At 43.6% G+C, this 26,853-nt stretch overlaps 1 protein-coding gene across 1 annotated transcript; it reads right to left on the bottom strand.

The window, feature by feature from the left end:
* Positions 1-1,495: 1,495 nt before the first annotated feature.
* On the bottom strand, positions 1,496-26,201 carry LOC126468270 (uncharacterized). Its single transcript, XM_050096536.1, has 2 exons — positions 25,319-26,201; positions 1,496-2,163 (listed from the first exon to the last, which is right to left on the bottom strand). The coding sequence occupies exons 1-2, from the start codon at positions 25,685-25,687 to the stop codon at positions 2,152-2,154; spliced, it is 381 nt and encodes a 126-aa protein (XP_049952493.1). The 5' UTR covers positions 25,688-26,201; the 3' UTR covers positions 1,496-2,151.
* Positions 26,202-26,853: the final 652 nt, after the last annotated feature.

Genomic DNA, 26,853 nt, shown 5'->3' with positions numbered 1-26,853 from the left:
AACATTGGAGTAAATGGTACCTCAATTTTAGGAAGCATTTTGGAAAGAGAATGCCTCAATTCCTTTGTAATTTTTTTAATAACCCTAAGCAGGTTCAAAAATCTTCAAAATACTTCTAATTTGTTTAGAAAGTGTGCTGCATTACCTGATATTAACAAAAAATGTGTAAAACATATAGATTATAAACAGTGCCTGAAAGAAATCGGTGTCGATTTTAACACAATATTGAGCCGGAAAAGTACCCTGTACCCTTAAATTACCTTCAGAATTACATCTCAGTGCATGATAAATGAGGACAGCTACCATCTCGTATACTGCATCTCTATACTACATGCACAACATATCTGATATTCAACGTGATAATACAATACATTTATTATCTTTGACACTTCGCGTTATGAGATTTCCTGGAGCTCTTTCTTATGCACCACACGCTCCATGGAACTCCTACCTCCACCTCAGCAGGTAGTGTCGTCTGATTACTGCCCACTTCCGTATAGTCACTGGGTCGTTAGCTCTGGTATCAGCGCCTACGATTTAAAACACCTCCCAACAGTGGGGTGCTCACCACTTTTCGACTGCTCCCAGTCACGAACATATTTTCTCTGACTTATATATTTAAGGAAGGGATACCTCTAATTCAAAGAAAGGGAAGTATCACAATAAGTCTTCAGCAGCCGACGAACGACATCATGTCCAGTGTCTTGCCATGATGTCTGGCCACTCAGTGTGGGTTCTTTTCTTTGTGACGTTTCCAGTGGCATATGGTTCTCAATTGACATAAATTAATGTTCAATTATATTGTTGGTACAAATACTGTGTGACAGACAAAGTGGCAAGCACAATTCTCACACTTGCAACTTGTGACGATGTCTTGCAGTAGGTAAGGACAGGGATTAACAGGATTATCTGGTGAGAACCTTTGTGATATCCGTGTCTTTGTACTCTAAATGCACTAACGTCATTATTAATTTACTCTTCGTGACATGTAATTGGCGCTGAGACAGTTCTGAAGTTTGTACATTATAATTTGATAGCTGTGTCAGATTAATAAATTAATTAATTAATATTTGCCTACCATGTAAGTCATTACCATAGTAAATGGTGAGGGCAAGGTATCCTTAACTTATGTCAAGAATCTACAGAAATTATTCACTTCCTCAGCTTCCCAACATCCAGCTACTGATGTAAAAACGACAACTACAACGTACGTGATTCTCTGCCGGAAGTCGTTCAGACCCAACTTAGGAGTACAACTACTGAGGCTATATACCCGAAAAGTGAAAGCACAATTAACTACCCAGGATGAATATCATCACTCTGAATCTGTCCATTGTGCTTCAGAAGATCATGGTAATTATTGATTCATATATGTGTACATGAAACGTCCCAATTAACTATGCTTTGAGGAGAAAACATGAGAAAAGATTAAATATAACAAAAGCTGGTTTTCCAAATGGTTAGGTTCAATGAATGAGCAAATAAAAAGACCAAGTTTCACCTTATAACTTTTATTGCGTGAAACAACACAGGGGTCTCTTTATAAACTGTAAATATGTATTAGTTTTATTCGTTTAAATACTATCATCTTCGGCATTTTTCGCAAACGAAAAGAATCATACAAACAGTTACGCCGATCTGTTAAAAATTATCTATAGTGTATCACAGCAAATAAAAGTGTATAACTTTGGATTACAATACATTTTTGATACAAAGGAAATCTTACCATCTTGGGACTGCAAGGAATGTACTTACTTCGTGACGTGCCTAATGTTCTGTAATGTACAGAGCACAAACGTATTTATTTTCAATAACCATAAAGGGACTTAGCTATACGATCAAACATAGTGATGTGTACAGGACAGCTACGCGTTCCTTTTTAATCCCTCTGGGCTGTACAACATTTGGCGTTAAACGTTTCCTCGGCAACTTGACTGAAACGTGTCGTCGCTCATAGCTGTTATTCAGGATGTCTGCACTGCACTTATCCACGGTTTGCAGTTAGTGAGCACTGTAGGTCACAGTTTGGCTGCATCGTGAGAGGCGTTTCCCGCGGGATCCTCTCGTGTCGGTGTTAGTAGTCTCGCCGTCCAAGTAACAGTTCTCCCGACCAGAGGGAAACTCTGGACAAAGCGCTGGAGGGGAATCCCCTCAGCGAGGCACCTGTGAAAACAAGCAAATTGCTGTCAGAGCTCAGAATGCACTATTAAATACAAAAAATAAATAAACAAATTAAGTGTCCCATTTTTTTAAAAAAAGGACTAGCTAGCAGGATTAACTTGAGTAATTAAGTGACTCGACTCCGTGGAATGCGTCTTTGGTCTTTTTGTCCAGAAAGCTGCTGACGTATCTCTTGAATTTGAGTTCATATTACAGGACGAATGAACCAGTTAACGGCTGTCTAGATAACATTCTCCTGACAGTTAAAATTGGAAGAGCAGGAGCGTTAGCAAGTAACGACATTTCCTAATTTGCATGTACAGTATAGCAGGAACGGCAGGTGATAAAATATGTAGGTGATTTGGTGTGCGTTTGGTGTTAAATTGAGTATATAGAGCTGCTACATCTGGCAGCGACTAAGACTCTAACCCAGCTGAACGTAAGGATGCTGCAGGGTAGATTGTGCTAAGAAATAATTGTTAACAAAAAATTCGATCACTTGCACCGTATTTGATTTAATTAGCATTGAAGTTAGCCAATCAGGTCGCTGTGTGTGCAAATTCAAATAGCTTGCTAGAGACGGTGTTGCCAAATGTGTTCTCCGTTTGGTTTCCTCAAACCAAACAAGACAGCCATACAAAAATTAGACGCTGGACGGTAACAGGGATCGAACTCCCTACTGTCCAATGGTTTCTCGTGTTTCCTTTTTTCTATTTTTTTCCTTTTTGCTGTTTAAGATAACCAAACAAAGAACACATTTGGCAACACTAGCAGTGGCAGACTGCCTGGATTTGTGCACGCAACGACCAGATTACCTAACTTCAATGCAAATTAAATCGGAAAGAGCACAACATATCGAATTCTTTTGTTAACAGTTATTTCACAGTACAGCCTACCCTGCAACACCCTTACAAGCTTTTCAGACTGTTTCTGAGCATCGTGTATATGGTTACATCATTCTATGCAACTTGTAGCTGTAGCTCTGTATAAGCGTCCATGAAGAGCAGTGACTGGTGAACGATGGCGTGCCAGTCCCTCACCGACACCCTAACATCGGATGTTTTCAATGAGCGCATTTGAAGAACAGGCTGGTCAGGCCAACGGTCAAATACCCTCCGTGCCGAGGTAGGTCACGACAGAAGGGGAAACTCTCGGTCTTGCGTTATCTTGCTGAAGATAACATCAGGCAGATGTCGAGGATAGGGCATGTAATATTATTGGGCTTTCCGTCGTGTGAAAGCTGTGAGTACTCTTGGAAAGGCATTCACCTAGCTGTGTATTAAACGATCAACTTATGAGATGAGACCTATTCTTTGAAAGACATTTGTTTTACATAATTTACGTAACTGTAAAGATGCACATCTAGCGCGAACGCTAATACATCGATTGCGCAGTCAAAGAAATATTTTAGCAGAAGCTGAACTGAGCGTTCCGCTTCCATCTAAATAAAAAAAATCCTTTGTAGATCTTCAGATTTTATCGTACTTCTTCTTGTAATGTGAAAGCGTAAAGAAGGTCGTCTTTAAGCGATAAAAGTGAGCGGTCTTGCCAGCGTGCAGACAACAGTTATTAATTAATAAAATTCAAGTAATTTATGTTCGATACTGTAAATCGGCAAGTTATTGTTATGAAGGTGTTGAACGGTGCAAGAATTGTCTCGAAGGAAGGAGAAAAAGAATGACTGTAATTTGTGACAAAAACGTGAACCAAGAAGTTAGCACAGGACAGGCTGAAATCTGATTGCACCATACAGTTAGAAAATTACTTATGTAACTTATACTGTTTATAAATAAGCCCTAATTGCTTGTGAGAATTATCTGAATATATTTAGTGTTTACCAGATTTCTTATTCTATTCTTTTCCTTTATTTTTTTACCTCCATGTCATATTATTTTTATAAATGTCAAACAGCCTTTACTACAGCAGAAAATACGACGGCATCCTGTTCGTAGACAGAAGGCCGCTCCTTGTCTTCTATACAACTCATAACTGCCCCATTTATTAATGATTTCATATGCAAATGTAATTTTTTGTTCATTGTTAAAGGTCCCTTAGGTAATTATGAAATTCATACTGATTACGTAAAGAAATCCAGGTTGTTCTTTTCCAAATAATAGAAGTCTTTGCGTAATCAAAAACTAGCCTCCTTCTGACAACGATCAGGAGCCAATCAGAAGACGGACGTCTTCGACCGCTTTCGTGTTTCCTGTGGCGAAGCTGTGCCCAACTGGGAACACGACATTTTAGTATGAAACACATGATTAAAATTGAAAAAAATTGAAATATGTTTAACTTATTTTTTTTCTTTTATCATACTAGAGGCAGAACCACTAGCCTTAACACGTTAGAAATGTAGCGCTGCTGTCCAAATCACCAACTACGCGAACCACAGGTGAACGTATTGCGTAGTAAACAGCACTCCATATCATCACGTATGACGATGACGAATATAATATCCACGCATGGATACAGCCATCGTGATGCTGCATGCAGAATCGGGACTCAATTGAGAAGACAACATGATGCCAGTCCTGTATACTGTGTCATTAAATGGAGACTTAACCAAAAAGTTTAATTTCAAATACATGCCCGCTAACTTTGACAGCATCGGTGTCAGTGGCAACTTGAAATTACACATTCGCAATCATCTCGCAAGCGACTCGTTTGTAAATCGATGGTTACTGGTCCGTTTTTGCTTCTGCTATCGCATACTTTCACCTGCATCAGTTTTCGCTATTGTTTGGATATACGGTATATAAAACTTTTAAGTATTTTAGAGCGGAAACTCTACCACCGGATTTATAACTTCGATTGAGGCTGTATAAAGACCTGTTGAATTGTTCATATTTTTGGAAGACTATATTAATAAATACGAAAGACATGTGACTCTCAGCGTAAAACAAACAACAGTGTTATTGAATACCTGCATTTGACGGTAATTTGTTGCCCTATTTGTGCATGGTGATTTTCCTTCAAATTGTTTCACATTTATTACGCATTTATCGTCACAGCAAAATGATGTAAGGAAATATTTCTCACATGGGCTGCCTACTTCTAAAGACATTCATTCAAAATGCTTCTGCTTTAAAAATTCAGTACATTAGGGAAGCAAGGTTGTAGTTTAAGTATCTACAACTCACCTTCGAATACAGCTAACGATACGCAAACAAATAAACTGATTCACTGAAGAGCGTTTCTCAGCACATGATTTTACAAAAAGAGTAACGACAAGATAACTGTAATTTTAGAACGAACAGAAGCAAATACGTTAACACGAAACAAGTAAGCTTCACATTGTTTACTGTGATTTATCACATATAACGTCCCTCAGTAGTACAAGATGAAGCCGGCCAGGGTGGCCGAGCGGTTCTAGGCGCTACAGTCTGGAACCGCGCGACCGCTACGGTCGCAGGTTCGAATCTTGCCTCGGGCATGGATGTGTGTGATGTCCTTAGGTTACTTAAGTTTAAGTAGTTCTAAGTTCTAGGGGACTGATGACCTCAGAAGTTAAGTCCCATAGTGCTCAGAGCCATTTGAACCATTTTTTACATCGTGAAGGAAAACCTCAACAAAATCTGTCACTCCTGAAGGTGGAACTGTCACTCTTAAATACGTATAGATTCAATAACAGAACGAAAGACAGACAGTTGAGATTCTTTTATTAATAAAATACTCACTCTCCTCTGTCTCAGTTTGCCACAATAAGGCTATTTAGAATTCTGCAAATGTTTCGCTAGACAAGTAGATTTCGCAACTTTTTTGTTCACGGAGATCAGAATAAACTATGTTTTGATTTCATGACACGTTAAAGAATACTGTGACTGGGTCCTGTACTGACTGTGTACTACGAACAAACCGCTCTATTGACACACTGCCACCACAGATTGAAAAAATATCGTTAGCGTGAAACACAATTGCTGCTTATTCAGTAGTGCTCTCGACAGAGGATCTCAAAGTGATTCCATATTTGTTCAAGGGGCGATTAAAAAGTTTCCGTTTGAGGTCGTTGCTGCAGCGTATATACAACGTAGCGCGACTCTGCTGTGGTCATATGAGCACTGACATAGGCAAGGAATTAGTGTGGCGTTCGTGTCTTTCCGATGTGCGTGCGAGAAATGCGGAATCGTGCTCTATGGCAACGTTATTACCAAATGCGCCCAAACAGCACCATGATCTCGTTATCCTTTTCTTGCCTGCGAAGGACAAACACCGGTAGATATCAATCAGAGAATAAAGAATGTGTGTAAAAGCAGCACTTCCGTCAAAAGCCACCGTCGTGGAATGGTGCTGCTGTTTCATGATAAAGCGTATCCCCATATCGCAAATGTCGTAAGGTAGAAATTACGTCACCTCAAGTAGGTGAGACACGAGCTAAAAAAAATGGTTTCAAATGGCTCTGAGCACTATGTGACTTAAGGTCATCAGTCCCCTACAACTTAGAACTACTTAAACCTAACTAACCTAAGGACATCACACACGTCCATGCCCGAGGCAGGATTCGAACCTGCGACCGCAGCGGTCGCGCGGTTCCAGGCTGTAGCGCCTAGAACCGCTCGGCCACTCTGGCCGGCAGAGACACGAGCTCCCACCCTGTAGTCCTGGTCTCTCCAAATGCGAGTGTGACTCCTTCCGTCCCTTAAAGGAGGCCTTGAAGGGTCGACGATTCCTATAGGACGAGAATGTGCAGCAGGCAGTAACAGATTTTTTTCAAGCAGCAGTACACGATGTTTTACCAAACGGGTATGTTCAACCTGGTGCTTCAGTAGGACGATTACGTGAATGCTCACGGCGATTTTGCCTTATTGGCGTATCGATTCTGGACTGTAGGACTTTCGAACGGAAACTTTTTGATCGATCCTTAGAGATTTCCAGGCGTCTTTTCACATCGTTCATCGCAAACGGCTTCTAATCAAATTGCGTGGCTATTGAGTATCATCACTGTTGTGCGATAGAATTCGTGATGGTCTATCAGAAAGGTCACAGCTCGTAGTCACCGATGCGAAGTCATCGAGTGAAACAGAAGTGTTGCCTGAGATTCCTTAAGGAAGTGTTACACTGCCTCTGCTGTTCCTAACCAACACAAACAATTTATAAGACAATCTGAGCAGCGCTGTTAGACTGTTTGAAGATGAAGTAAAATCATTGGAAGATCGAAAGCTAATGCAGAATAGTTTAAACAAGTTATCTTCATAGTGTGAAAAGTAGCAATTGATTCTGAACAATGAAACACGAGTACCAAAAATAATATGTTAAAATCCAATTACCCAATAAATCACACAAATTTAAAGATCGATCCAAGTAAATACCTATGGTTTACAATTACCACCAACTTAATAGTAAATGTGAGACGAACCGAATATAGTGTTTTATTAGCAGAATATCTAGAAATGCAACAGATCTACTATAGAGGGTGATTACACTACGCTTATCCGTCCTTGTCTGGAGTACTGCTGCGCGGTATGGGATCCTTACCAGATAGGATTGGCGGAGGGCACAGAAAATGTTCAAGAGAAGGGCAACTCGTTTTGTATTATCGCGAAACAGGAGAAAGAGTGTCGCGGATATAATACGCGAGTTGCATGGCAATCATTAAAACAAAGGCGTTTCTCGTTGTGGCGATATGTTTTCAGGAAGTTTCAATCATTAACTTTCTGCTTGGAATGCAAAAAACATGTTGCGGTCTCCCACCGTAAGTGGGAGAAATGACGCTCGTAACAAAATAAGGGAAATCAGGTCTCGCACGGAAGGATGTAGGTGTCCTTTTTGCCCACGTGCCGTTCGAAAGTGGAACGGCAGTGAAATAGTCCGAATGTCGTCTGATGAACACTCTGCCAGGCACTTAAATGTGAATTGCAAAGCACTCTTGTAGGCGCAGATATAGATAATGACGCTTTTATTCTCTCTCCTTCTCTCTCTCTCTCTCTCTCGACATCTGCATCTACTTCATTAATCTGGAAGTCACGATTATGTGCCTGGCAGAGTGTTAATCGAACCACTTTTAAGCTATTTCTCTACCGTTCCATTCTCGAACAGCGCACGGGAAAAACGAACACTTAAAATTTACCTTCCGAACTCTGATTTCTCTTATTTTATTGTGATGATCATTTCTCCCTCTATAGGTACGCACCAACAAAATATTTTCACAGTCTGAGGATAAAGATGGTGATTCAAATTTCATGAAAATATCCTGACGCAGCGGAAAACGCCTCTCTCTGTGGCTTTTATGAAACGGTATACATTTTTCACCGCAGTTCGAGAAGTATTGATAACAGCAGTACAGTGGCATGGTAAACGTTATTTTTTTTTTTTTTTTGCAATGGAATTTTTCTTCTTTCATTTTTTCAATACGGGATCTCTCTGATGTTTGTAGAACATATTTGGGTAAGTGGTTCAAATGGCTCTGAGCACTATGGGACTTAACATCTGAGGTCATCAGTCCCCTAGAACTTAGAACTACTTAAACCTAACTAACCCACGTAGATCACACTCATCCATGCCCGAGGCAGGATTCGAACCTGCGACCGAAGTGCCTGGAACCGCTCGGCCACAGCGGCCGGCGAGGCAAGTGGGTAAGAACATTTTTCTCCCTGGCATTTCTTATCGACAACGTGTTAGCTCGATAAACAAGATGCGGAAGAAACGGTAGTTACTCTATAAATTAGAATTCTACAACGCTCTGAGCAGAAATTGATGTGGCGTTGTCCCCTCACATATAGGACATCAAACTGATGAAGGATGGGTAATTAATTGGACTCTACAGCCTTTCAGACATATAAGATCACTGTTCACACAAAATGGGACTCCGGATGCTATCTAAGTCACACATCGCTGTCAGGCCAAACTTCGCCTGATATGGTTGCTAGAAGTGTATGCACAAAACAAAGAGCCACCTCACCAGTATGTGGCCATCAATGTAACCCAAGATAAGCCAGATTCTATCACTTGCACCTTGTCCCGTGGTTACGCAGGGTAGGCCATGCTTAACCGTAACTGGCATGTTAATTTGAAAGGGTGGCCGGATGCCCTTCCTGCCGCCACCCTGTACCCCCCAGGACGGAATTAGTGTACCTCAGCTGTCTGCGTCTAGTGTAAATCGTGAAATAGTGTGAATGTGCTTCAAATGTCTGTGAGTTGTGTTAACTGAGGCGGGACGTGGGGACCAGCCCGGTATTCACCTGGTAGGATGTGGAAAACCGCCTAAATCCATATCCAGGCTGGCTGGCACACCGGCCGTCGTCGTTAATCCGCCGCGCGGATTCAATCCGGGGCTGGCGCGCCTACCCGAGTCCAGGAAGCAGCGCGTTAGCGCTCTCGGTTAACCCAAAATAGCCAGATCTGACAGATAATGTGAACCGTGCCAACACGTACACCCTTATTTCACAGGAAAGAGGACCGCGGAACAATTTTCAAACGACACCAAATGCGAACTTTCCTTCACAAGGAAACGGTTTCGCCGGCAACCAAAAAATGGGGCGACAGCAGCCGTCTGGTCAATGACTGGTCAATGAATACGGCCACCGTATGCTGCCAACAGCACCGAGCGAGCTGACGCAGTGGTTAGGACACTGGACTCTCATTCTAGAAGACGGCTGTTAAAATCATTGGTCGACCATCTGGATATAGGTTTCCCGTCATTTTCCTAAAACGCTTAAGCCTGGTGCTGGGGCCTTTCCTTTGAATGGACACGCCCGATTTCCTATTCAATCCTTCCCTAACCCGGGCTCGCTATCCGTCTCTAATGACCAGACTGTCGACTGGACTATTCACAAGTAAATGCACCCAGTGGATTTGACCCCTTTACACCGGCATTTGCACCACATAACCAGCATCAATATGGAACGAAACAAACACTTATCCCTTCATACAATGTAGACTGGAGCACTAAGATGAACTCACTTGCTGCAGCACGCGTATCATAGTGTTGCACTGACGGCACAGGGGAAGTAATAACTTCGAGCGTCATGGTCAATGAATACGGCCACCGTATGCTGTCAACAGCACCGAGCGAGCTGACGCAGTGGTTAGGACACTGGACTCTCATTCTAGAAGACGGCTGTTAAAATCATTGTTCGACGATCTGGATTTAGGTTTCCCGTCATTTTCCTAAAACGCTTAAGCCTGGTGCTGGAGCCGTTCCTTTGAATGGGCACGCCCGATTTCCTATTCAATCCTTCCCTAACCCGGGCTCGCTATCCGTCTCTAATGACCAGACTGTCGACTGGACGTAAAACTCTAATTCTTCCATCTTTCCTTCCTTCTGTCAACAACAACGCTACGTCACGGCATTTGCACACTATGGCGCTAGGGCGCAAGGGAATGTGAGAAAAACTACAACTTACTTTCATAGTGTATAAGTCAAACAAATTAAAGGATTACACAAATTAATTTACAAAAAAAATAAAAATTTTGATCAGTCGAGATTTTTCGCCACGTAACCAGACTGGCACATCGAGCAGAACAATCGTAATATACACCACTGGATATTACGCTAAATAATAAATACTCGTGGGCACCTGAAGATGGCATCGTGCTGCCGGAACGCGTCACATCAAATTATTATTGAAAATAAATAGTGATTCAAATACAAAACGAGTAAAGGTTTGAAAATTCAGTCGTTAGTTTCCTTATTACAGTAAGCCTCTCGTTTCTACTGGAATAATAAGAAAGCTTTATGTTGCTAAAGGCGGTTCATACAGGGTGACAATTATCGAACTATATGAAATAAAATCGTCATAACTTCTGAATGGTTACATCGGAAGGTTCATATTGCACAGTTGGCCGCGGGGCATGCCTGATTGTATTTAGCGACGAAGCCCACTTTCAAATTAACAAATGTTTGTGGGTTCTTAAGGGACCAAACTGCAGAGGTCATCGGTCCCTAGACTTACACACTACGTAAACTAACTTAAACTTATCTATAGCTAAGGACAACACACACACACCCATGCCCGCATTTGGGGGACTAAAAATCCTCATTTCGCGATCGAGAAAGCTCTTCACCCTCAACAGGTGACTTTGTGGTGCGCAGTGTCTAGTCACGATGTAATCGGTGCGATATTCCGTGACGGCACGGTGACTACCGAACGGTACGTGAAGGTTTTGGAAGATGATTTCACCCTCATTTCGACAGGATGTGGTTCATGCAAGACGGAGCTCGACTCCATCGAAGCAGGAGAGTGATGACCTGGAGGAGCAATTGGGGACCGCTATTTGGCTCTGGGGTACTAAGGGCCACTGACATGGGCATCGATTGATCGCCATATTCCCCGAATCTGAACACAGGCTACTCCTTTTTGAGGGGCTATATTAAAGACAAGGTGTGCAGCAATAACTTCAAAACCACTGCTGAGCTGAAAACAGCCATTCAGGAGTCATCGACAGCATCGATGTTCCGACACTTCAAAATTTCGCTATGCGTTTGCGCCACATCATCGCAAATGATGGCAGGCATATCGAACCTGTTATAACCTAAACCCGAATACCTGTAGTGACGTTTACATGTTGAATAAAGTGTATGCACGCCGCAGTTTGTAACTAATTTACGTTTTTTTTTGTTTTTTTTTGTTGTTGTTTTTCCATACAGCTCAGTGCCATCCTGTGTCTTTATGTAAACTGGTGTCTGAAGCTTAAGGACGAAAGTAAATTTCTCAAGAAATATCACTTTCTAGTATCATAGCTCGGTGGAACTTCGACCATACATAGACAAACTTGCTATAGTATAATATAGAAGGAAGCTGAAAGTGTTGTGACTTAGCACGACAGCCAAGTCACAACGAGAGGAAGCCGAAAGGCATGCGCTTAAACTCACGCAGGCTGGCGTGAGGTCTGAAACAGGATACGTAATGAATGCTATAAAGAAAAGTACGTAGCTTCTGGAATTCTTAACTTTAATCCACATTTGTAGAACATCGCTCTTGATGATACATTAATAGAATCTCAATATCAATTGAATACGGCGCCTTGCTAGGTCGTAGCAAATGTAGCTGAAGGCTATGCTAACTATCGTCTCGGCAAATGAGAGCGTATCGGTCAGTGTAGCTTTTGCTTGCAAAGTCGGCTGTACAACTGGGGCGAGTGCTAGTACGTCTCTCTAGACCTGCCGTGTGGTGGCGCTCGGTCTGCTATCACTGACAGTGGCGACACGCGGGTCCGGCGTATACTAATGGACCGCGGCCGATTTAAAGGCTACCACCAAGCAAGTGTGGTGTCTGGCGGTGACACCACAGAAAGAAATACGGAATGACATGAACAGAAATAACAGTTTTACTCAGAGACCATAATTGCACTGAAGTCACCGTGACTCATGATGGTCCGCTGGACATTACAAAAGGCGAGACATGGCTCCTAATAGAGTGTGTAATAAGTACGGGTGGCGATGCATCCTCTGCAACGTGTTCCCATGCTGGTCACAAAATTAAGGCTCGGGCTTAACATCTGAGGTCATCAGTCCCCTAGACTTAAAACTACGTAAACCTAACTAACCGAAGAACATCACACACATCAATGCCCGAGTCAGGATTGGAACCTGCGACCGTAGCAGCCGCGTGGTTCCCCGCTGAAGCGCCTAGAACCGCTCGGTCACAGCGGCCGGCTACAAACTTAAGGGCTTAAGTAGGGGAACGGGCCGGTCAGTCCTTTCGCCGAACGTCCTCGTGTTTCAAGAGCTCCACCACCCACACAGTTCGATGCAGTCACACATTGTCATTCATAAGCATGAAGTCAGGGCCGCATATACCCCTGAAGAGATGCACATGCGGAAGGAGTATTGCGTGACAATAACGCCGTCCGGTCAGTGTAGCGTGTTCAAATATTTTAAGGTTATTACGCTCAAGCAACGTTATACCTCTCCACACTACAGCACCTGTACCACCAAAACTATTGTGTTCTAGGTACACTGTGTATTGCCACCTCTCGCCATATAAGCATACGTCCAGCATTGTCGCATATGTTCGTTTTGGTGGTCAAAGTGTTACGTTGAGGGGAGTCATAATGTTGCATGGGCGTACTAATTTCCAAATCTTTTAACACGATACACTCACTGGTCAGCGTACTGTATTGGTGGAGGAGCTATTGCAACGAGATGATATTCAGCAAATGGACTGACCGGTTCGTTTCCATGGCTAGAATCCCATCGAACATTTGTGGAATGCTTTTCAGTGTCAATAAACTTCACCACCAGCCGTATACTTTAAGATATTTTATTCTGAAAGCAACCAGATTCGGCAATTCATTTTGCCATCTTCAGATCCCATAAGCTTTCGTTATGGCGCTATACGATAAGTTGGTTTATTTGTATAAAAGCTGTGGTGCTGAATATTAATTGCCGAAACTCGTTGCTTCCAGAATAAAATAAAATATCATAAAGTATACGGCTGTTGGTGAAGATTTTTGGTATTGAAAAATACTTACCAGCCCCTGTCCCCTGGCCACGATGGGCCAACAGATAGGTGGAATACGCTGAGCAGATGTATTTCAGCACTTCCACATGCACCACCGACCACGCACCAGTTGTCAATCGCGCTATGGGAGAAACGTAACGCACTTCCACAAGAACTCCTTACCATTCTCATGGCCAACATGGGATCAAGTTGCACAGTATGGACTGCCGTGATCATACACTGTAAGTAGCCTGTTTATACGTTTGTATGTTGACAGCGCGATAGACTGCATTAATAACTCTGACAGCGCTCTGTATGGCTGGTCGGACTGGCAGTTGGGAGTGTGTAGTCAGCAGTGATGGAGGTTGGAAGTTAAGAGTTAGCAGTGATGAGGTTAGAGGTCTGAAGTGTTTGTGGGAGCGGACGGTCTGGACGTGTCCGTCATAGAGATTTAAAGTATTGACGCTTATACAGGGTGGTCCATTGATCGTGACAGGGCCAAATATCTCACGAAATAAGCGTCAAACGAAAAAACTACAAAGAACGAAACTCGTCTAGCTTGAAGGGGGAAACCAGATGGCGCTATGGTTGGCCCGCTATATGGCGCTGCCATAGGTCAAACGGGTATCAACTGCGTTTTTTTAAAACAGGAACCCCCATTTTTATTACATATTCGTGTAGTACGTAAAGAAATATCAATGTTTTCGTTGGACCACTTTTTTCACCTTGTGATAGATGGCGCTGTAATAGTCACAAACATATGGCTCACAATTTTAGACTAACAGTTGATAACAGGTAGCTTTTTAAATTAAAATACAGAACGTAGGTACGTTTGAACATTTCACTTCGGTTGTTCCAATGTGATACATGTACCTTTGTGAACTTATCATTTCTGAAAACGCATGCTGTTACAGCGTGATTACCTGTAAATACCACATTAATGCAATAAATGCTCAAAATGATATCCGTCAACCTCAATGCATTTGGCAATACGTGTAACGACATTCCTCTCAACAGCGAGTAGTTCGCCTTCCGTGATGTTCGCACATGTATTGACAATGCGCTGACACATGTTCTCAGGCGTTGTCGGTGGATCACAATAGCAAATATCCTTCAACTTTCCCGACAGAAAGAAATCCAGGGACGTCAGATCCGCTGAACGTGCGGGCCATGGTATGGTGCTTCGACGACCAATCCACCTGTCATGAAATATGCTATTCAATACCGCCTCAACCGCACGCGAGCTATGTGCCGGACATCCATCATGTTGGAAGTACATCGCCATTCTGTCATGCAGTGAAACATCTTGTAGTAACATCGGTAGAACATTACGTAGGAAATCAGCATATATTGCACCATTTAGATTACCATCGATAAAATGGGGGCCATAATGACGTCCATATATTAACCTGCCAAGGTCGCTGATGTTCCACTTGTCACAGACATCGTGCCTTGTCCGTTGCCAAATAGTGCATATTATGCCGGTTTACGTTACCGCTGTTGGTGAATGACGCTTCGTCGCTAAATCGAACGCTTGCAAAAAATCTGTCACCGTCCCGTAATTTCTCTTGTGCCCAGTGGCAGAACTGTACACGATGTTCAAAGTCTTTGCCATGCAATTCCTGGTGCATATAAATACGGTACGGGTGCAATCGATATTGATGTAGCAGTCTCAACACCGACGTTTTTGAGATTCCCGATTCTCACGCAATTTGTCTGCTACTGATGTGCGGATTAGCGGCGATAGCAGCTAAAACACCTACTTGGGCATCATCATTTGTTGCAGGTCGTGGTTGACGTTTCACATGTGGCTGAACACTTCTGAACACTTACTGTTTCCTTAAATAACGTAACAATTCGGCGAACGGACCGGACACTTGGATGATGTCGTCCAGGATACCGAGCAGCATACATAGCACACGCCCGTTGGGCATTTTGATCACAATAGCCATACATAAAAACGATATCGACCCTTTCCGCAATTGGTAAACGGTCCATTTTAACACGGGTAATGTATCACGAAGCAAATACCGTCCGCACTGGCGGAATGTTACGTGATACCACGTACTTGTACGTTTGTGACTATTACAGCGCCATCTATCACAAAGCGAAAAAAGTGGTCCAACTAAAAAATTGATATTTCTTTAAGTACTACACGAATATGTAATAAAAATGGGAGTTCCTATTTAAAAAATCGCAGTTGATATCCGTTTGACCTATGGCAGCGCCATCTAGCGGGTCAACCATAGCGCCATCTGGCTTCCCCCTTCAAGCTAGACGAGTTTCGTTCTTTGTAGTTTTTTCGTTTGATGCTTATTTCGTGAGACAGTTGGCCCGGTCACCATCAATGGACCACCCTGCATAATTTTTTGGAACTGGATGTCACATTATTAAGGTAAAATTTGCTAAATACATTGTTTGCTCTGCAACAAAATCTTTCCTTTGCTAACCACATGCGTATTAGTAGTTATAGCCTACAGTAGTTACAATCTTTTATTTAGCTGGCTGTATCGGTGCTTGCTGTATTGCCGTAGTTCGTGTAATGAAGATTTTTTGTGAGGTAAGTGTCTTATGAAATGTATAGGTTATTGTTAGGATGTCTTCTAATTCAGGACCATTCTTCTGAGTTAATTATTTCAGCAGTCAGATTGCGTTTGAGTTGTACACTCCTGGAAATGGAAAAAAGAACACATTGACACCGGTGTGTCAGACCCACCATACTTGCTCCGGACACTGCGAGAGGGCTGTACAAGCAATGATCACACGCACGGCACAGCGGACACACCAGGAACCGCGGTGTTGGCCGTCGAATGGCGCTAGCTGCGCAGCATTTGTGCACCGCCGCCGTCAGTGTCAGCCAGTTTGCCGTGGCATACGGAGCTCCATCGCAGTCTTTAACACTGGTGGCATGCTGCGACAGCGTGGACGTGAACCGTATGTGCAGTTGACGGACTTTGAGCGAGGGCGTATAGTGGGCATGCGGGAGGCCGGGTGGACGTACCGCCGAATTGCTCAACACGTGGGGCGTGAGGTCTCCACAGTACATCGATGTTGTCGCCAGTGGTCGGCGGAAGGTGCACGTGCCCGTCGACCTGGGACCGGACCGCAGCGACGCACGGATGCACGCCAAGACCGTAGGATCCTACGCAGTGCCGTAGGGGACCGCACCGCCACTTCCCAGAAAATTAGGGACACTGTTGCACCTGGGGTATCGGCGAGGACCATTCGCAACCGCCTCCATGAAGCTGGGCTACGGTCCCGCACACCGTTAGGCCGTCTTCCGCTCACGCCCCAACATCGTGCAGCCCGCCTCCAGTGGTGTCGCGACAGGCGTGAATGGAGGGACGAATGGAGACGTGTCGTCTTCAGCGATGAGAGTCGCTTCTGCCTTGGTGCCAATGATGGTCGTATGCGTGTTTGGCGCCGTGCAGGTGAGCGCCACAATCAGGACTGCATACGACCGAGGCACACAGGGCCAACACGCGGCATCATGGTGTGGGGAGCGATCTCCTACACTGGCCGTACACCACTGGTGATCGTCGAGGGGACACTGAATAGTGCACGGCACATCCAAACCGTCATCGAACCCATCGTTCTACCATTCCTAGACCGGCAAGGGAACTTGCTGTTCCAACAGGACAATGCACGTCCGCATGTATCCCGTGCCACCCAACGTGCTCTAGAAGGTGTAAGTCAACTACCCTGGCCAGCAAGATCTCCGGATCTGTCCCCCATTGAGCATGTTTGGGACTGGATGAAGCGTCGTCTCACGCGGTCTGCACGTCCAGCACGAACGCTGGTCCAACTGAGGCGCCAGGTGGAAATGGCATGGCAAGCCGTTCCACAGTACTACATCGAGTATCTCTACGATCGTCTCCATGGGAGAATAGCAGCCTGCATTGCTGCGAAAGGTGGATATACACTGTACTAGTGCCGACATTTTGCATGCTCTGTTGCCTGTGTCTATGTGCCTGTGGTTCTGTCAGTGTGATCATGTGATGTATCTGACCCCAGGAATGTGTCAATAAAGTTTCCCCTTCCTGGGACAATGAATTCACGGTGTTCTTATTTCAATTTCCAGGAGTGTATTTGTCAGAAATAATTCTGTAGGTCAGAAATGAAATGATAAAGGCAAGCAAAGGGACAGTACGTTCAGTTTCACTCAACAGTTTAAGGAGGTTCACTTGCATTCGGGCCGGCCTCTGTGGCCGAGCGGTTCTAGGCGCTTCAGTCCGGAACCACGCGGCTTCTACGGTCACAAGTTCGAATCCTGCCTCGGGCATGGATGTGTGTGATGTCCTTAGGTTAGTTCTCAGTCTAGGGGACTGATGACCTCAGATGTTGTCCCATAGTGCTTACAAGGGAACCTCCCCATCGCACCCCCCTCGGATTTAGTTATAAGTTGGCACAGTGGATAGGCCTTGAAAAACTGAACACAGATCAATCGAGAAAACAGGAAGAAGTTGTGTGGAACTATGAAGAAAATAAGCAAAATATACAAACTGAGTAGTTCATATGCAAGATAGGCAACACCAACGAGAGTGTGGGCTCAGGCGCGCCGTGGTCCCGTGGTTGGCGTGAAGAGCTGCGAAACGAAAGGTCCTTGCTTCAAGTCTTCCCTAGAGTGAAATTTTACTTTCTTTATTTTCGCAAACTTATGAACTGTCCGCTCGTTCATTGACGTCTCTGTTCACTGTAGTAAGTTTAGTGTCCGTGTTTTGCGACCGCACCGCAAAACCGTGCGATTAGTAGACGAAAGGACGTGCCTCTCCAATGGGAACCGAAAACATTTGATCGCAAGGTCATAGGTCAACCCATTCCTCCACAGGAAAACACGTCTGATATATTCTATACGACACTGGTGACGGCATGTGTGTCATATGACAGGAATATGTTGTCGACCCACCTAACTTGTACACTTGGCGAATGGGTAAAAAGATTCTTCTACCTTGCCCGATTTAGGTTTTCTTGTGGATGTGATAATCGCTCCTAAAAAAAGTGATGAAAACATGAGAGTTTGTCACATAAACTGTAACAAATGAATGCAACAGTTTCACAGTCGCACAGTTTTCCTGTGCTCTCTCAAAACATATGTTTTTAACGTTTTCAAATTTTTCCGTGTGTAGACCGTCAAATCCTGCATATGTCCAAGCAAATCTGAACATGTCCTGGAATTTTGGAGAGGCAAGTTGATTATGTGTGAGTGCTTAAACTTTGATAATTGTCTGAAAATAAAAGTTAAACTTTTGACTCGAAGGAAGACTTGAACCAAGGACCTCTCGTTTCGCAGCTGTTCACCCTTACCACGGGACCACGGCGCTCCTACGCTCATAATGGCTTTGATGTTGCCTATCTTGCGCATGGACTACTCAGTTTGTATATTTTGCTTATTTTTTTCATAGTTCCACACAACTTCTTCCTGTTTTCTCGATTGATCTGTGTTCAATTTTTCAAGGCCTATGCACTGTGTCAACTTATAACTAAATCTGAGGGGGGTGCGATGGGGAGGTTCCCTTGTTAGAACCATTTGAATCTGAACTTGCATTCAATTTTACTCAGCAGTTTTAGAATTACATTAAGAAGTTTCACCTTCCCAGTTATTTCAGCCCAAGTAAAAAAATTTCATTAAGAAGTTTCAACACCCTATTAAGAACCGTGTCTCGCCTTTTGTAATATCATGACACCATCATCCACCGCGGTCATTTCAGTATAATTATTGTCCTTAAGTAAAAGAATCATTTCTTTTCGTCTCCTTGCGTGTTTCTTTCAGTTTCCTTCTGAACTGTACTGCAGCAAGCCTTTCTATGTGGAGCAGAAGTTTCATCGAGCTATTTTACTAGTCAGTGACATGTTATGCGTAAGTTACTTTCGTCCTGAAGCTTCATACAGCAGTGTCCATAAATAAATGGATTGCCTTTAGAAACATATAGCTTTCCGATTATTCCAGCAGAAATAAGAGGCGTTCTGTAGTAAAGGAACTAAAGACCGAATTTTGTAACTTTCACATGTTTTATATTTGAATCGCTTTTCATTTTCATTGGAAACTTGATATGAGGCGTTTCGGCAGCACGATGCCATCTCCAGGTGCTCGCATGTAGTTATTATTCTGTGTAATACACACTCGATTATACTGATATGTTTCTGTTGGATGTGCCAGTCTCGTTACATGGCCAAAGATCTCAACTGAGTGGCCGAGCGGTTCTAGGCGCTTCAGTCTGGAACCGCGCGACCGCTACGGTCGCAGGTTCGAATCCTACTTCGTGCATGGATGTGTGTGATGTCCTTAAGTTATTTAGGTTTAAGTAGTTCTAAGTTCTAGGAGACTGATGACCTCAGATGTTAAGTTCCATAGTGCTCAGAGCCATTTGACCCATTTTCTCAACTGATCACGAATTTTTTATGTAAATTAATTTATGGAAAGAACTGAGTTCAGTTGTGAGTAAAGCGGGTCGGAGACTTCGGTTTATCATTAGAATACAAGGGAGATGCAGTCAGTCTACAAATGGGATTACTTACAGATCACTAATGGGATCCATCCTAGAATACTGCTCACAGTACCAATAAGGACTAACGATGGATACTGAACGTAAACAGGGAAGAGCAGCACGAACATTCACACATTTGTTCGAACCGCGGGAGAGTGTCACAGAGATGTTAAAAGAACTGAACTGGCAGAAACTTGAAGACAGACGTTAGGTATCTCGAGAAAGCCTACTTACAAAGTAGGAATATACTACAGCTCCTACATACCACTCCCAATGAGAGCGTGAAGACAAGATTAGGTTAATTACTGCACTCACAGAGGCATTTAAACAGTCATTTTTCCCACCCTCAGTACGCGAATGGAACGGAAAGAAGTTTGCAGAGCTGGGGTGTAGACGTAGCCATAGGAACTGAAATCTTATACCTTAACGGCAGTGCTTAGATTGATCAACTCAGACGTCCGTTACGGCAAGGCTATTGCAGTATGTAAGTGATGGAGAAGCGGATTCTGAAATGCTGTTTTTTCTGGATTGCTTGTATCAGAGTGCATGAAGTCGCAGAACAGTCGACGTTGGTGTCCCGAAAATCATTAATTACATCACAACCATATGTATTATCTGAAAATCGGAGTGTTATGTCTAATCAGTGCAACACGAATTACAGGACCGATCTCTTTTCCTGCCTGTCATAACTTCCCGTGGGTACTTGAACAACATACTGCAATCTTTTATTCCCCAGAGAACTAACACTTGAAGAAAAGACCTGCTGTTATTCCATACAGAGCAATGCAACATTAGACACCGCTGCTGCGTCTATGACGAGGTGGTTCTGATGATAGGAACCATTATGGGCTGGGCAGTGTACGCCGCTAGGAGTCAATACACTAACTCCTAAGTGGCTTCTTTCAACTTCCAGAAATCTTAACAAAAGCAAAACGGGATAACATTTCGAAGTCACGTAGGTCACACGAAAATCAAGGCACTTCAGGTAACACGGAAACAAATGTAGTTTATCACTGTTAATTAATCGTTTCTGTCATCAAACACTACTTCCAGGTAGCTAAAAGCTGCACAGCCTGGTACGGGGCCCTTTCCCATAAATCACACCCGTAAATACTATGCCCATCGCTCGAATACAAAAATCGGAAAAAGAAAATCATAATTCCTCGTTTGTGCAAGGAACACAGTTGCAAATTCTTGTAGGCTTTTCGTGCGGCAGTACAACGCAGACTGTTATGTTCTTAATAGAACAGTATGTCACAATTTCCTGACGTAATTATCTACTGTTTTTGTACACTTTTTTGCGGAACACTTCCACAACATGAATTTATCACTAATTGTGTACTTCAAACGTTTCTTAAATGTTCGTTATTTCACCATAAAGTTAAATCAAGTTAACGTGCTACACGTCTCAACGTAAAACGAATTGCATTGTGTACTTATACATAAATATAACAGTAAAGTTGAGAGATTCGCTGATTTTATACCGAACATAATTTATGACGTATGTGAAACACAAACAGCAGTTAGAGGATTAACCGAAGTTTGCAAAGGATAGAGAAATATAGAACACCCTTTTGTGTGGCTTTATGGGAGCTCTGGTAATTTCATAAGAGCCCTCTGTTACTCCAAACGATATGCGAATGGCTCAGACGTACGGCAGTTGTTGGTTCGACGGGATCAGCATATGTGTGTAATTGAGCAGAAAACCAGAAGTGGGGAATCTACTCCTTGCAGATATTGACAACACATCTGGACTTTACAGGGCAGACTGCATTCAAACTAATAGAATAGCAGTTTACGACGAATGGGTAATAATGTTAGAGTGTGATAGTGCCCTCACCCATCATAAATGTAGGTTGTCATGATAGTGTGATTCGTAGCGTAGTTTGCGCCACGTTTGACACAATTTACCATATTTAACACACTTTAAACTTAATAAAAACTAAAACTGCTAGGTAAATTCAGAAAACCAATATTGGAAGACGCACAATCCTCCGACGAGTATGTTGATTTGATTACGTAATATATATCGTAGAAAAACTACGAAAAATGTATGTGGAGAAGGCAACTACGTAAATTTTACCAGTTATAATAGTATGTTAAAGAGATAATTATTATTGCTGTCGATCATATCTAATGTAAATAGAGGAGAATCGTAAAACTGATAATATGGCTTAACGTTTAACCTTAAAGAATAAGAACGGAGGGACATAGATATTTATGAGTTAGCACCAAATATCTTTTATGAAAGTTATCTTGAGCAACTACTTAGATAACCAACTTACAAGGAAAATGTATTGGATTTTCTGGCAGAAAAATGTCCGAAATTTCAGATTTTATTGATGAAGAGCCAGGAATTGGTGACCAGGAAACTGCTATAGCATCACTCATCTCTAGTGCTCAATGAAAAATTAAGAACTGTTGGAAGATATTTCTTTTTGACAACTTGTACTATTCACTCAAGAGGACCAGATGGCAGTAGATAGCAGAGCCCAGGCTGGTGCCATGTTCCTAGATTTCCAGAAAGCCTTCACTAAAGTTCTTAACTGTCGCCTAATAGACATAACACGTGCTTGCTGGAGTGTCTTGCAGTTGGACTGCAAACTCCCTGGATAACAAAACACAGTACGGCACACTTGATGCACAGCTGCCTTAGTGTGCCACGGAAAGGAGTGAGATTTTTGAAATATAAATCCTTGACTTCTTACCAAGTGATGTAAAAACTTCAACTGATAATAAAATTAAATACGAGTGGAGACTGAAAACAGCTCTGCTTGACAACTCCTTCTGTTCAATGGAAGAATCCTGAATTTGTAGCAGTGTGTGTAGTACAATGTGTGTGTGTGTGTGTGTGTGTGTGTGTAATAAAGTGAACTTCAAACACAAACTGAAGTCATATCTGTTTGACAACACAGAATAAATCTGAAAGTGTAGTAGTGTGATGTGTGTTTAAAATAAGAAGAAAAAGACAGTGAACATACTTGAGTAGAAATGAATGTATGGAAGAAAAAAATCATAACTTAAGAAATCATGTAAATGGTCAGAATGTTGCCAGATCTACCGCTCAGAAGCTGTATTATAATTTTAAAACTGATTTGTCCCATTGCACAGTGACAGGTTAAAATTACGATCAACAGAACGTAAACTCTGAAAATAGTAGGGCTGAAGTCGAGTGCAAGTAGAAAACGATTCTTTTCCTTCGTTTAGAAGAAATTTATTAAGAAACGGTGGCATTTTTCCACTTCTGCTGTATTTATTTTAAAGGTACGGTTTTCTCCTTTTAAGCTATTTCATGTAGTTTTCTTACAAAAGAGAGGTGCACCACATTACCTCCAGGAATGGGAACGTAACGATATGAATGTAACTTAGTACTCGTAGAAGGCTGGTTACCTGCAGTAGAAAAATGTTCCACATGCACTAGAATGGCAACATCTTTAAATTTGCGTGTTCTCCGTTTTGGCTCACATGTCTGCTGTCCTGTTGGTTTGACAGCTCGACTTTATGACAAATTTACAGAGATATTACACCGAACAAAGACTGAAGGTAAATATGGACCATTAATTTTACATAACTATTAATGTATATTTATTTGTGTATTTAAGGAAAATTGGACTGCAAATAATAACAAATGTAAAATAAAAAATATTAAAATATGTGGTGAGGTAACACTATATTTTAAATTTTATTTACTGTGTAGAATATTTTTGATTGGTAGTTAAAATAATGTGACTGAAGTTACGGAGAAATTTTCTGTTCTGTAGATCTGCATGTTCATCAAGAGGTTTAGGCTTTTTAACCGACTGAAGACTTCAGTTTCTTTTAAAATGTTCATTTCCTCCTCTTCCTAAGTGTAATGCAGAATTTGGAGCTTTTCAGACTGTTTTTGGAAGTATGCTTGTTATAAGAGATGTAATGCAAAGGCCCTAGTATTGTTATTGTTAGCTTTTGTGTGCCCTTTGAAATGTATCCAAAAGTTTACACCGGTTTGCGCATTGCGTATTTGCCTGCCGCAGGTAACTATGTTTCTAATTAGCTTCTATCATTGCGTTTCAAATCTGTAGAGGTAATGTAGGACGCTTTCTTTTGTAAAAACTCACTTGAAAATAGCCAAAAACCGAAACTAGTTACGTACCAATGAAATAAACTCAGAAGAAATGCGACCTTATTTTTAAATTAAATTGGCCAGGTGAGAACAGGGCTTGCGCACCGAGGGTTCCGAAAAAAATTTAATTATGCATGTAGACAGTTCATCCATTCCGAGACTAGAGGAGTTCGACGATTTTTGCCTCGTATCGAGATTGATACTGGTACGATATCGCTTCCATGAATTCCAAGACTTTAAAGAATGTTTTAATTTCAATTTCGAAGTGAGATAACAAATCGCAAAAGAAAAGTTTTTCGTATAATATAATTACAAATTAACATTTTTTTTAATTTCCCTTACTTCTACTGTGAAACCTTTCTTCCTGACAAATTCCGTGATTCCACATCAAGGCCAAGTACCCTACTGGTTGCCCGCTCGTTTGGCCGTGCGGTCTAACGCACAGCTTTCCGGGCGGGAAGGAGCGTCGGTGCCCGGTACGAAACTGTTCGGCGGATTAGTGTCGAGGTCAGGTGAGCCGGCCAGTCTGGGGATGGTTTTTAGGCGGTTTTCCATCTGCCTCGGCGAATGCGGGCTGGTTCCCCTTATTCCGCCTTAGCTACACTATGTCGGCGATTGCTGCGCAAACAAATTCTCTACGTACGCGTACAGCACCATTACTCTACCACGCAAACATAGGGGTTACACTCGTCTGGTGTGAGGCGTTCCCTGGGGGGTCCACCGGGGGCCGTACCGCACGATAACCCTGGGTTCGGTGTGGGGAGGCGGAGGGGTGAAGTGTACTGCGGTAGTCGTCGTGGGGTGCCGGACCACTGCGGCTGCGGCGGGGACGGAGCCTCTCCGTCGTTTATACGTCCCCGGTCAACATAACATAACATAACAATCCTACTGGTTTAATGACTGAGTTTGTGAGTATCGGAACATGTTACACAAATGGCCGCATCTTTCCATGGTACTGATTTAGAAGCTTCACATCATCAGCGGATAGTATACCTTAACATGTGACATGAATTTCAACTTGTTACCGTCTACCCGTAACAGGGTTTTGAACAGTCGGACAGACAGAAAGACAGACAGACAGACAGACGGACAACAGACTGATCCTATGAGTTCTTTTTGTAACGATAAAGACACGGAACCTTAAAAAAAGTTTCATCTGTCCAGTGTCCATGAGACATAAAAGGTATACTGACCATAGTCGTCCAGGCCTCGAGTGTCACAGTGGAGGGAAGATCGGTGGCTGGCGGCGTTGTGGTGAGTGTGGCGTTGGCGCAGTCCGCTTCGCCACACGGCGGACTGGTGAAGACGACGGACAGGGCGGCCACGAAAAGCACCAACCAGCATACCCAGAAACCCCAGAAGGTGAGCGTCCGCAGCCGCACCCAGAACGGGTCCTGCGCCATAGCCAACAGCTCCCTATTGGTGAGCCCGGACCACCCGTCACCGCCGATGGCTGCCACGGGTAGGATGGGACCCGATGCCACCACCGTGGCAGCCCCCGGCTCCTTGGGAACTAGCAACACCACGTGGCTAAGGAGGGGCGTCCGCTCGTCGCTCACCATCCTCGAGACGCTGTCCCAGTGGCGATGAAACAGTCTCTGTTCTACCGTGCTTCACACCTGCGCTGCGAGGGAACCGCGCCCGCGACCGTCTCGGCGGCGTGGAGCCGAATGCTGTTCAGCTTCAGAGAGTACCTGTCTCGGCGAGCCGTCTCTTGCGTAAGCACGACTCCCGGCTAAACTGCGCTGCTCTCTGCGGCGATTCTGCGAATGTTTAAACTCCCCGAGACATTGTCCACTGCTCGGTGAGGGTGCTGTGGGATGGTGGTCAGCGCTGACCGTCTTCGACGTGCATCGCGGTCATTTGGTGGATCCGCAATTACTGACGGAGCTGTGCGCTGCCACTCTCGGATTGCTGTCGTCCTTGACGGGCGCGGCTGGCCTTGAGCGGAGAGCCGTGTGGTGGGAGCTGTCAGCTGCGGGAGCGTGTACAGCACACGTGCGCGCGCACACTCTAGAAACACTCCCGACCGCCGGCCGGGCTGCCGCCGCTGACGTAAGGAGGCGACTGGACCCTGCAGCTGCGCTCCGGGCCTCATATACGGCCCAGTCAGCCGTCGACGGCGACCTCCTGACCCGTGACGTGCGCGCGACGTGCTGACGCTCCAACCCCACCCTCTGCTGCTCTCGCAGACCACTGCGCGCGCACGAAAAGAAGTCTGCCCGTAGCAGTGTCATCTGGCACCTGCAACTCCAACGTTGGCTTCGCACGGCGACACTGTCAATCACTTCCCTGCATCGCTCACGGCCATTACACGTCGCCGCGCCACTGACAAGCGCTCCTTTAGTGTCATGCAGATAATTGCAAAGCTAGGGCAGCTACAGCTAAAGTAATTGAGTCGCCTAGATGCAAAACTGTCCATGTCCTCCATAACCGGTATTGAGAAAAAGTGGAAAAACTGTTTTCACTGGGTAAATACACACTGCCCTACACTGTATGTTGTATACGTAAGTATGGGTTAGTACAAAACGATTTGGGCTATTGAAAAAAAATCAGGAACTCAATTCGTGTAAGATATAAGCAAAATAAAAATGGACTTGGACAGTTCTGCATCTGACTTTGCAGATGGCCACTTTTGCGTGCAACTGAAATGGACATGGACAGTTTTGAACCTGACTAGTTGTACATGAGGAGAGGATATGGGGTGAACATAAAACTGTGTATTCAG

This window comes from Schistocerca serialis, chromosome 1 (assembly GCF_023864345.2).
Source record: "Schistocerca serialis cubense isolate TAMUIC-IGC-003099 chromosome 1, iqSchSeri2.2, whole genome shotgun sequence".
NCBI classification, from domain to species: Eukaryota; Metazoa; Arthropoda; class Insecta; order Orthoptera; family Acrididae; genus Schistocerca; species Schistocerca serialis.
The sequence above is the reverse complement of the archived record's forward strand: the minus strand, read 5'-3'. Positions and strand labels throughout refer to the sequence as shown.

Excerpts from the sequence above, each read along its gene's own strand:
- LOC126468270 (XM_050096536.1), bottom strand. The coding sequence starts at position 25,687 with ATGGTGAGCGACGAGCGGACGCCCCTCCTTAGCCACGTGGTGTTGCTA.